Source organism: Galeopterus variegatus, unplaced genomic scaffold (genome assembly GCF_000696425.1).
Source record: "Galeopterus variegatus unplaced genomic scaffold, G_variegatus-3.0.2 Scaffold226, whole genome shotgun sequence".
Classification (NCBI taxonomy): Eukaryota; Metazoa; Chordata; class Mammalia; order Dermoptera; family Cynocephalidae; genus Galeopterus; species Galeopterus variegatus.
Genome location: NW_007726337.1, coordinates 32,742 through 45,578, shown reverse-complemented (window position 1 = coordinate 45,578; position 12,837 = coordinate 32,742). Strand labels below are relative to the sequence as shown.

The 12,837-nt window shown below is 45.6% G+C and overlaps 1 protein-coding gene across 1 annotated transcript in view; it reads right to left on the bottom strand.

Annotated features, from left to right (window-relative positions):
* LOC103585251 (neuronal acetylcholine receptor subunit alpha-7) overlaps positions 1–7,490 on the bottom strand; it is a 52,259-nt gene extending 44,769 nt beyond the window's left edge. The window contains exon 1 of the mRNA XM_008566157.1: positions 7,451–7,490. Within this exon, the coding sequence (XP_008564379.1) occupies positions 7,451–7,453 (3 nt within the window). The 5' untranslated portion in view covers positions 7,454–7,490. The remainder of the gene's footprint in view (positions 1–7,450) is intronic.
* Positions 7,491–12,837: the final 5,347 nt, after the last annotated feature.

Below are 12,837 nucleotides of genomic sequence, written 5' to 3'. Positions count from 1 at the left end.
TGGCAGCAGGTAACAGTGGCCCTGGTAGGCAAGTAATAAATGATGGCTTTAAAAAACAAAAAGAAAGAGAGAGAGAGAGAAAGATTTCTTCACTTTACAAAATCCCACGGGACATGAGAGCTATAATAAATGAGCCACAGTCTGAGGTAGGGAAGAACAGGTTTTAGGAACCAGGTCAGGAGCAGGCTCAGGAGCCCAGGGGTAGTGGGTGTGGGGTAGGCCTGTAAACAACAAACCTCTAGAAAGAGGTCTCTGTCCTCTCCGAGCATGGCTTCCAGTCAGAGCCTAAGTTCCTTGAGGCAGGGGTAAGGGGCGAAGTCTTTGTAGACAGCACACAGTGTGTCTTCCACACACAGGAACCTGAACAGAAGTATCCATGAGCCTAGGCACGCTGGCACCCCCAGGTCTTCACACTCAGAAAAGCTTTTCCTCCTCTCCCTGTTTCTGAGGGATTCCTTCTCGTTACATCTTCAAGAGAAGAGCTTGTGGGTCGTAGACAGATGCACAAGGAGGAAGGTCACTGATCTCAGGAATCCCAGTTCTTCCTCGGCTCTGACTTCTGGGCCTCGATGGAGACTGCCTCGCACCACGGGAAACTCTTTGTGTGCTTGAGCCACACTCCCTCCCGTGGGGGTGTTGAGGAAGAGGGGGTGCTAGGGAGGGGGAGGGGGGAAGGAGGAAAGGAAAAGTTTCCTTTGCTCTAAAAAATACATGATGTTGAATCTTCATAGGGCATAAAAAAACATGGACATAAGGTATGATAAAAAACATGTTTGGTTTTCCCGGCACAGAGCTTCTAAAACCCTTGGAATGTCCTGAGGGATAGGAGTATATTCTGTTATTCTTAAAGAGCCTCTTTTGACCACACCTGAGTTTATGCTAATGATTGGGCCCCTAGGTCTTCAGGATTGGGGCTGGTCACTGGAAAGACCACCCACTTGATGAGCGGCTGGGATCTTTCAGTCCCCCATACCCCATCTCTAGGGAGAGGCAAGGGGGTCTGGAGATCGAGTTATGAAAACTCTGGGTGAAAATATCAAGGTCCTGGGAGGGTGACCTGCGGGAGAAGACAGGGGAGCTCAGTGTCCCTGCCCCCTTCCCGTGCCCCCATACCTTGCCCTGTGCATCCCCTTTCCATTGGGTTGTTGAGTTGTATCCTTTAGAAAAACCAGTAAACATGAGTGAAGTGTTTTCCCGAGGTCTGTAGCCTTCCTAGAAAATTACTGAACCTGAGATGGTGTGTTGTGCAACTCCCAAATTTGTAGTTGGCCAGGTAGAAGTGCAGGTAGCCTGGACACCCCAACTGTATCTGGTATCTGAAGTGGGGGCAGTCATGTGGGACTGAGCCCTTTAACTTGTGGGATCTGAGGTCAACTCCAGGTAGATGCTGTTATGTTGAACTGAATTGTTGCACACCCAGCTAGTGCTGGAGAACTGTTTTTTGGTGTAAGAAAAGACATTGTGCATTTGGTGTCAGAAAACACCACACACACGTAGCTGAAAAAAATAGTTTTCAAAAATTCTTCTGTTGGAGTGAGCAGGACTGAAGCCGTATTGGGACCTAAAACCACCTGGGTGGGAGGGGATTTTAAAAAGGGCAGTTTTTTCTTTTTTTTTTTTTCTCTCCACTCTCTCTTTCCCATCCCCTGACTTTCTTATCTCATTTGCTAAATAGAAAAACAAGCCTGAGAAGCTAGTCAGTACTTTGCAAAGCTAACAGTTCTCTCCTTGAGACTTGTAGAGTTTTGAGAAGTGGTGGAGGTCCAATGACTGGAAACTGACCTTGGGCACCAGCAAGTCAACCAGAACTCTGTGAAGGGAAATTGTGAAAAAGACTGCAGAAAAGATGATCCTACACCAGAGCAAATCAAAACCTTGCAGGGTCCTGAGATAACAGCAAAGATGAGAACAGAAACCAGATGAAGCCTTGGCAAGACCTTGCACCTGACTCGCAGACAGGGACCCCTCGTAGCTCATGTCTCGTGCTCTCCTGCTTTTCACCTCCCACATTCCACTCTGTCAACCCCTCCTTTAAAAAACCATCAGTAAATCTAAGTCTTTGAGATGGGGTAGCCTACCATCTCCTTCAGCTGAATATATCTGCTCTTTTAACACCAACCATTTGACTTTTGAGTCTTTTTTCTTTCCTTTTCAAGGGGGCAGGCAGCCAGACCTGAGTTCAGTAACACTTCCAGTCAACTATTTTGATCTCAGAGGAGGAGAGCAGGCCTCCTTCCATCCCTTGTCCCCGAAACTTTTTTCTCTCAGTGAAACATAACAATTAAAACATCACTCTTAACCTTCAGATGCTGTCATGGCCCTAAGCAAGCCACTGGCTGGCCTACCTACAAGCAGAAAATGTGGCATTTCTACATGTCCGAGAGGAAGCAATAATGATTGTAGAAATTAAAAAGGTAGACATTTTAGGAAAAAAATATGGTTTGCAAGCCAAATGCTATGAATACCATCATTAGAATTAGGAGGTTAAAAATAGAAATAAACATACGAAGGCTGAGAAAGATAAAGCCAGAAAAATGGTCAGGATTTCACAAAAGAGGAAGCAGATTTATTAAAAGCCAGTGCAAGGAGAGACTGGATGGCTCAAATGTCTCTTCAGAAACTGAAATGGCTTGTCACTTCTTCTCATCGATTAAATCAGATTATGTCTGACAAGCCTCCCAAAATGATAACACTATTCTGCAGAGAAAATACACCAATTGCTTCCTCCTAGGAATATGAAGACATGACAGAGATGGGTGACTTTCTCTTCCTTCAGGTTATCTGAACAATCTGAAAGTCTCAGAAAAAGTGAGAGCAACTGGCAGCAAGGATAGCAAAATCAGCAAACTGTAGATCAATGAGATTTTTTTTTTTTTTTTACTTTTCTGCCTCTTCCATTTTGAATGCAAAGATATGATATTGATGGAGGGGAGAGAGGGAAGGGGGAGGAAGGATTCAGTGAAGGGACACAGAAATCAACCACATTGTATATTGATAAAATTAAATTAAATTAAATTAAAAAAACAAAAAGAAAACAAACAAAAAAACCACCAAAAACAAACAAAGAAAAGATGTATAGAAAATCTACTACTTGCAGAAAATGGATCTGAGTTTAAAACCCTGGAGAAAAGATTATGTGGATTCAGATTTTCAGAACAGGAATCCAGCAACATGAGAGTCTGGAAGACAAAACCCACACAGAGCGCTGTTCCCCGGGCTCCCTACTTCCTGTCCACACTGGTGCTGTCCCTCGGAGCTCATATGGCCCTGTTAGCCTCCCATATGGAGCTTCGCTTGTATATGTCCCTTACGCAGGCTGGTCACCAGCCGGGGAACACGAAAACAGGAATCAATGGATGGTTGTTTAGAAATGGCCCCTGGGCAGCTTCCAAGCCTGCCCTGGGTGACACCTGAGTTCCCTGTGTTCATGCTTTGGTCACGTAAGAACACCAGGGCTTCCAGACCAAATCACAGGGGCAGAGGGCGCAGAGGCACAGCTTTTGGTTAGATAACTATTAAAGTTTGTTTTAAACCCCAAGATTCCTGTGATTCCTTAAATATTCAGTTGGGAGACAGTGTTCCAACTTCTACATAATCTGCAGGTGCCACCTTTCAGATGAATGTCATCTCCCAGCTTTACAAGAGCACATGCCGTGAGGAAATCCAGCATGCTCTTCATATGGCAGGCACCTGAACATAAGTGTTAATTAGTGAAGAAACACCTAGAAATACCAGTGCTCCAAGATCTTCCCATTTAGAACAGTCTGTGCCTTTCCTTCTGTCCTGTTGCTGTAAAGCAGAGGTTTCTTCCACCTGTGACCCTGCTGCCAACCACCTGCCTATCCCCCGCAATATCTCTGGGAAACTAGTTGGTCTTGCTATTTTAGACTCTTTTGCAATGTGTTAATTACACAACCTGATTGTAAATAGCTTAAAAGTAGAAAAGGGTCTCATACATCTCTAGGTCCCTCACATGGCCTAGTTCAATGCCTTCATGTAGTAGATGCTCCAGAAGCTGAGGTGTACAGGTAAATGAGATGAAAAGGTGAGTTTTCAAACAAATGGGGCTGCAGCTGCTTCTGCAAATTTGTCTTAATTAGAAATAAGCTGTGCTTGAAAGAAATTTAGAAGTCTCCGGTGACATCCGCCAAAGCAAGGATGTTTATTTATGGTGCACCTGAACTCAATACAGTATGCCATAATCCAGTTACATTTTTCTTGGAAACCAACACCCTTTTTAAAAAAATTGCCAAATAATATACATTGCTGAAGACCAATCGCTCCCTGAGGGCTAAGGCAGGTGGGCTCCAGAGAGACAGACCCGTCCATAACATGGGTTTCTCTCCATAAGAAAAATGTCAACAGTAGCTCTGGTCCTTAGTGGGCATGGGAAACACCCAGCTTTAAGTACAAAGAGAAGCATTTGCATCATCCCTCAGAGCTCCCAGAGCTTTACCTTATACTGAAGTGCTCCAGTGTTGTTACGGAGTCAGCTTTATTTGTATCATACTATCTTAGCTCCTAGGTTCGCCCTGAGTTTTTGTTTTGTTCATTCCTTCAACAAAAGTTGCATAGTGCCTGTTACAGGTGAGGCAGTGGGCTAAGAGCTGGGGGTACAACTGTGAGCCAACACCGGGGCCCTCCCCTCCTAACGTCCACATTCTAGTGGGGGACAGAGGGACTTGGAGGAGCAAAGAGACAAGTGAATACAAAGTATGTCAGATGATGAGAAGCGCTTTGGGAAACAAATAATGGAGGAGGGTAAAGAGAACAGAGTGGATGGAGGTAGAGGGGAGGGTCTGGGACAGAACAGGGAAGACATCACTGAAAAGGTGACCTTTAGGAAGAGACCAGTAAGGAGGGAGGGAGAACATCAATTGTTTCTTGGGAAAGAGTCTCCCAGGCAGGGAGCAGGAAGTGCAAAGGCCCTAGGGTGGGCGCACATTGGGTGACAAGAGGAGAGGGCGCAGGGGACACGAGAGGAAGGAGGGGCCACACAGGGAGGCACTACAGGCTGCTTCACTTCGAGGACTTCAGGTCTCATGCTGCTTAGGGAAACAGCACCCCTGGGGGATCTGAGACTTCCTGTTCTCTTTCTAGGACTGCGCTGGCTGCTATGCAGAGAACAGACACCATGAGGGAGGCAGGGGCTGAGCAGGAAGACTGGTTGCAAGACTGTACCAATGGAGGTGAGAGACGACACCAGTTTACACCGGGGGAAGCAACGGGTTAAAGTCCATTGGTTAGATCCTGGATCTGTTTTGAAGGTGGAGCTGCCAGAGCTTGCTGATGGATCAGGTGTGAAAGTCAAGAGTTAAGGATGACTCAGGTTTCTGGTCTGTGCAAATGGATGAACAGGTTGCCATGTACCCAGATGATGAAGATGGAGGACAGGGACAGAGTGAGAATGACCCACAGACACCATCAGGCTGCTAGAGGCAGCAGGGACAACTGTTAAAGTGAGGTTCTCAGCAGACACTAGCAGACAGGGTGTCCACTAGAGAAACGGTCTGTGCCGGAAGGGGCAGCACAGATCACGCATCGGGGCAGAAGGGGGAAGGAAGCTAGTGCAGGTGGGTGCAGGTGAGGGGCGGGATGTGCCCACTGAAGAACGTGTCTTCAAATCCTGCAGGGGAAAACTATCATAGGTTTCTACCTCATTCATTCCGGGTAGGTCCTGAAAGGGTCTCACTGTAGCTGAGTGTACCGTGGGACACTCAGCAGATGGCTTTAAGAGAATCCATTTCCTATCCCTCAACTCTACGTGTATCACCACAAAAACTCACCTGCCCAGGAACCGCCTGAGAACATCCTTCACACCCACTTTTACTACTCCAGTTCCACTTTACAAAAAGGACACATTCCTCTTATTTTACCTCAACTCTTATCTTGGGACACTGACCCAAGAACCAAACAAAGGGTTAACTCAAAATATCAGTGTCCGGCTGGCCCGGTGACGCACTGCTACAGTGCGCCACTTGGGAGCGCGGCGGCGCTCCCGCCGAGGGTTCAGATCCCACATACAGACCGGTTCCTGCTCACTGGCTGAGCGAGGTGCGGGCGCAGCACCGAGGTTTGCGATCCCGTTGCCGGTCCCGGTCTGGTACGGGTGCGACACTGAGGGTTGTGATCCGTTGCCGGACACGAAAAAAGACAAAAAGGAAAAAAAAAAAAAATCAGTGTCTGTGTGAATGACCTCAAAAATTGGATGACAAATATTTTCAAAGGTCAAGCGGCATTTAATTCTTTTAATTTTTTGCTTTCCACAAAGTTGAAGGAGAAACTAATCAAGTTGTCAGTTGGTACATTTAATGAAAAACACATTACTTCTGTCGTATAATCTGCAAGAAATTCAAAGAACTGAATAACACTGATTTAAGAAAATGCCTTTCCATGTTACAACATCTATTCTAAAAACACTTACAGAATTAATGGTGAAAACTGTATCATTCTCTCATTGCTAGTAATAAAAAGGAGTCATCTGCAGATACATTAATTTAAAACAAAGCCTTGTCCTTGGCACAGACATGTATTTCCAATAATAAATGTATGTTTAATAATTATTAATATTTGTAATTTATGTCACTTTGATGAATTATGTACCAATAATAGTAGCAAACTTAAATCAATCCAGAAAAAAAAAATTTAACACTATGGTCTGAAAAAGTATTTTTATGTAAATATTTACATTCAAGTAAACCAAGACAGAGGGATTGACAAAAAACTTTCAAACATAAAATTATATTACATTCGGATAAAATTCTGCACGAAAAGTGGGATAGAAATGCAGGTGCAAAGAGAAAAAGGGACTATGTGAAATATCTGACAGTTAAGGAAGGGTTTGTTCATATGGTTTTTTGAACGATGTGTGGATCTAAATATTGCAGTATTTAAATTCTACTTAAAACAGTGACTGACAGTTTAATTTTTAAATGTCGATATTTACAATCTGATGGAAGTGACAGCACTTGCAATTAACAAAATTGAGGTTAGATTTGTAGATGCCAAGTTAAAAATCACAAATGGAATACAATGTTTCAAGATTCTCACAGAAGTCACTAGAGCAGGACATGGGAAGACCTCTGGCTTAGGAGCACTCTGTGGGATTAAATGTGCATCTCTGGAGTATATACAGGGGAGGGCAGGCACTCCTGAGCTCTGTGGACTGGTTAATGTGTAGGTGGTGGACATCTAAATGCAGCTCTGCATCTTATTATTATTTTTGCACGAAGTGCTTTTGAAATGTCCCTAAATCACCCCTCATGCCTACACCAAGTGCTGCAGGCTGCAGCACAATACATCCAGCATTCACTGTGGCACGCGAGGAGTCAGGCGTGACAACCCTGGCTTTTCTCATAGGACTTGCACTGTACCTGCAAATCAACCACAAGCATCTGGGAAGCCAGAGCAGGTAGACCCCCGGGTGAGGGCTGCCGTTGTCTTAACTTACCATGTGCAGCCAAATGTTGGTGGTTAAAACTTGGTTCTTCTCATCCTTTAAAAAAAAAAAAAGCAGCAACATAAATATGGTTTACAAAAGAAGGATGATACAATTATTCGTGTAGGACTGTGGGGATCTTGTCATGTGTGTTAATTAGAATGCACCAAGCACTTCTAAATATATGCAAGCAGCATTTCCCCAGAGTTAAGCTTTTCTATTTATTCTGAAGTAATACCCACTATTATAGAACACTTACAAAAGAAAAGTATAAAGAACAAAATTAAAATGCTGCAAACCTAGCATTCAGAAATGATGCCTACTAATGATCTAGCTATTTATCTTTGTGTATTTTTTTTTACAATTTACTTTAAAAAAAAACATAAAATTGGGTGAAAATTCCAATTTTTTAAAAGTGAGATTTATTACCAGAATCTTTTAAACAAATACAAATATTTTACACTTTCCTCTCCCAGGAAAGGAGGTGTGGCCCTGCGTCGGGCTGCCAGGCCACATGCTGGGGGTCTGTGTGGGCTTGGTCCTGCCTTGTCCTGCAGTCAGGCTGTCTTTTCTTATCCTCTACCTCATAGGCAGCATGTCAGGCCCTTGGCACACACCTGCAGGTGAGTTAACTAAGGATCAGAAAGGTGAAGTGACTTTATGAAGGAGCCATTCAAACTTAGATGTTTCTGAGTCCAGAGCCCATTTTTCCACATTTCCAAAACACCTGAGTGGGGGATCCAGCAGGGTGCCGGGTTTGTGCACTAACCAGGGAGCTCAGGTTAGTGTATCAACTGTGGCTGTGTGTGGGCACAGAGCATCTCAAGAAGAGTCTAATCAAAATTGGCCTTTCCATCAGGGATGCAATCAGTGTTTTCTCACGGCTGGCCAAACCCAATATGGCCCAGCAAAAAACCCACAAGGAGACCCATGAGCACGTTTTATGCAATCATTATACTGAGAATGCTGTTATTCTATATTTAATATTCAATTCCAGCCTAAAGGGCTCTGTTAATTAGCAATTGACGCCCTCTCCAGGGAAAGTATTTATTAATGTCTGCATGAAGACGTGCCTGGAAGCTGAAACATAGGAACTACTTGGCCTGGTTCACTATGGACAATCATCAAAAAAGACTCAGCAGCAGAAAGACCATGGCACCTGCTGGGGAGTAGTCAGGGACAGGGATGCGAATAACATATGAATGCTGCCTCTCATTAAAACAAAAATGTGCTGAACATGTAAAGAGTTGGCAGGGACGCTCTGATGCCTCAGTGCCCCTGCTTTGCCACTCACATGCGGGCACTTTTGAGAGCTGAGAAGAGGGTAGAGGGATCCTATAGAGAGCATAGGGCTGCCTGGGGAGGCACATGGAACATTGTTCCAGGGGATCCCCGGCCAGGGGCTATGTCCAGAAGAAGCTGCCGATTCAGCTACTAGAAAAAAAAGAGATTCCACTTTCCATATAAAATGTGCCAGGACTCTTTGGTAGAAAAAAGCTGTAGAGCTAACATTTCTCTGTGCTCTGTACTGAGTAAACAATCCCCAATAGAGCCATACATTTAAACTGCAGGAGTACTCTAGTTCCAGTTCAGTCTCCAATACTATTGGCAAGCACTGCTAAACTCTTCAGGACATATATCTGTTGCCTCAACTTATTAAGGAGTTGTTGTTTTTAATGGACTTAAAATTAGCATGGGTTCCATTTAGGTGCCTTTGCTTCTTCTAATTGCATTTGTATCTTCATCTTCTGAGAGAAAGCCTTCTGTGGTTTGGGAGCTCAATTACTACCAATCTAATTAAAAGGCTTTCTTCTTTCCAACATTCTAATGGAAACCTCATTAGAGTAACACTGAATTTCTGAGGTGTATGGCAGCATGGGACCAAAGTACGGCATTTCAAACTGTAATCAACAACAAGAAGCAGCCAGCCACCATCTGACAGTGCAGCGATGCCAGCTAGGGGAGCCCTCCACAGAGGCTCCAGGAGGAAAGCCCGCAGGACCAGGCAAGAAGCTGCCATCTGCGTCCCCTGAATGGATCTCCTTCCTCCCTCCCCATCCAGGGCCACGCACTGGCTGAGTCTCTCAGCTCTCTCAATCTGCAGCACACACACATGCACACACACACACACACACACAGACGCACACAGAGTCTGTCCTCGACTCATCTCCAGACGGGACCTTCTGACCACCAATATCATCAGCTCACCCTCCTCCAATGGAGCACAAAGAATCAAGTCAAAAGTCCTCAGTGCAATTCACAAGCCCTTTCTACAAACCGTAGTCTGGCCAAGTTTTCAATCTTTCATTCATTCGTTCATTCATTCAGCAAATACTTATGAAGCACTTCTGTTTCACTAATAATACTGCCCTGGTATGTACAGTGGGAACTGAACATTGTTCTTGAGCTTGTGGAATACAAAACATGTGTTGGGAGGGCTGGGGATTACACAATACAATAGCAATACACCTATGATTAAAAATGATGACAATGGCCAGAAAGGGAAGAAATGGGGCCTGTCAGAGAGGATAAAGGGGAGACTGACTTCACCCAGTGACGAGGGCAGAGTCTGGAGGATGGGGCTTCACATCCACACTCTGTGATCTTATAATACCACAGCACATGGACCCCTGACACCCACCATGTGCACCCCAACCCCGAGCCTTTGTGGTCCCTACTATTAGCCCTTCTGGCCAAGGCTCCATCCAGGGGCGACTGTCTCCACCCCTCCCTCACCTATGACCAGAGGTGAGGGGTGGTGTCTGCCGGCCTTGGTCTCTTCATCTGCCAAATGGTTCCTGGCCAACACCCCTACCTTAGGGGGAGGGATCTTTGGGGAACCTGGCAGTGAAGGACCTGCAGGAGCCTCCTGTCCTGCAAGACATTGACCTGATGATAGATAAATACACCCTCCCCCCATGCGGCTGCTCCGAAAGTCTATCCTCCTCCCCTTCCTCCCACGTCCTTCTCTTCCCTCAGCCCCTCCCAAGCACACCCCACCCCACCCCACTACACCTGGCTCAGTGCCCTGTGTCCCGACAGGACTTCTGCACAGAGGACGCGGGCGTGACTTCTGCTGTGCAGCCCGGCAGGCTGGAGGGGGAGTGGGAGAACTGGTGATGGCTGGCCAGCCTCTGAAGTTGAAACATCTGCAGACAGCACTGCAGTTCATGCGTGTCCTCTGCGCTTGGGCAGAAGTGCATTCGGGGCAAGCACACAGCCACTCCACTCCCATTGCCCAGAATCTACCTGGGGACAAAACCTAGTTTCTCACCCCAGTAAGGAAACTTCCTTCCCTTTCACCTAAATATCTTCCACTGACACCAAAGCCACCAGACTCCCATGTAGCACTCAAGCTTGTTTAAAGCCAGGAATCCGCAGACAGCCTGCATGCAACAGTCGCTTCCCTCAGGAGCTGGATGCCAGACACCAGGATTCTGGCAGGGGAGGGAGATGGAATTTCCAAACCTGAGCCCCAGGGCCTCTGAATAAATGACCAGATTCAGCCCCCTAAAAACAACATTCTATGGTCCTGGGGCACCAGTAATTAGCACACAGTGCAGGCTGGATGTCATAGTCCATCCAGGCTGTTTTAAGAGAATGCCATAAATGGGTTATTTTCAAACAATATAAATTAAATTCTCACAGTTCTGTAGGCTGGAAGTCTAAGATCATGGTGCCAGCATGGCTAAATTCTGGTGTCTGGTGGGGCTCCCTGGTTCATAGACGGTGCCTTCTCTCTGTGTCCTCACATGGTAGAACAGGCAAGGGAGCTCTCTGCGGTGTCTTTTATAAAGACATTAATCCCACTCATGAGGGCTCTGCTATGGGTCACATGTGTCTCCCAAAAGATCATGTGTTGGAAACTTGATCCCCACTGTAACAATATTAAGAGGGTGGGAAACCCAACTATGATATTCAAAAGGTGGGGCCTTTGAGAGGTGATTGGGTTGTGAGGACAGTGCCCTCGTGAACGGATTAATCAATTTATGGAGTAAAGGGCTATCATGGATGTGGACTGGTGGCTTTGTAAGGAGAGCCCAAGAGAGAGCTCTTGCTCACGCCATTTTCTATATCACCATGAGACTCTGTAGAGAGTCCCCCCCTCCAAAGAAGGCCCTCACCTGAAGAGCCCCGGACTGTGGCCTTCCCAGCCTCCAAAACTGTAAGAAATAAGCCTCTTTTCCTTACAAATTACCCAGTTTCAGGTATTCTGTTATAAGCAACAGAAAACTAATACAGCCTCCACCCTCAGGACCCAATCTCCTTCCAAAGGTCCCCCCTGCTAATACCATCACCTTAGGGGTTAGGGTTTCAACATATGAGATTTGCAGCAACACAAATATTCAGACCACAGCACTCTGAAAATGGATTTCAGTAATTCCAGATCCTCAGGACACTGCCTGGCTGTTCTTGCCCTGCCCACCCCCTCGGGCAGGTGGGCTGGCATGTGCTCCAGGTAGCCCCCCAGTCAGCAGGCACTCGGTTTCTGTGGGGATGATAACAGCTACCCTCGCTGCCTCCTGCAGCAGGTGGGACACAGACAGCCTCACAGGATCTGTGAGATGTCCTTCAGTGACAGAGGCTGTCACTGAGAGGCTGCTGGCACACACAGCTCTCCTGCAAGTCTACACATTTTTCTGCCTCTGGAGCCAGACAGGAGGAGATGGGACCCACAGCCCACCATGGAGTCACAGGAGGCCAGCGAAGCCACATACCCAAGGTCACCTGCCTACCCCTCATTCTTTCTAATCTGGATACTTCACTTAGGAGTGCACTCTGATTTACGTGAATGCACTTTTTAAAATCAGTCTCTCTGAACCATCGTTATCTGGCTTATAGCACAACTATTCTGATGATATGTGACATACTATCTTGTGTTTCAACAGCAGTTCTCTTTTGGAAGTTATTAAGTGACGTTACTCAACATTATTTTATAGAGCTCCCATCACTTTTTCTTTTTTTTTTTTTTTTTTGGCTTTTTGTGTAGATGCTGAGAAAAATATACACATAACTATAGATCTAGACATGTCTAAATTCTTGTTGGCAGCAAAAATGGCTGGATAACATAAATTCACAATTGTACAGCACTCTGTGATGTGTAACAGGGCTGACTTCTTTTATCCAATTTAATTTTTACACCAGCCATATTTTATCCTAGTTTTACAGAATAATGAACTGAGGGTCAGTGATTTTCCCTGAGTCAGCGAGATATGAGGTGTGACAAAAGATTCATATCCCAAATAAGAAATAAACTCCCAAAAAATCAATCAGGAAAAGGCAGAAAGCCCAAAAGAAAAATGGGCAAAGATGAACATGCACTTCACTGCAAAGGCCCACAAGTGAGGTCTGTAACCAGCCTGGCTCACCGTTACAGAGCCTGCCCTCTTCTAAACGTC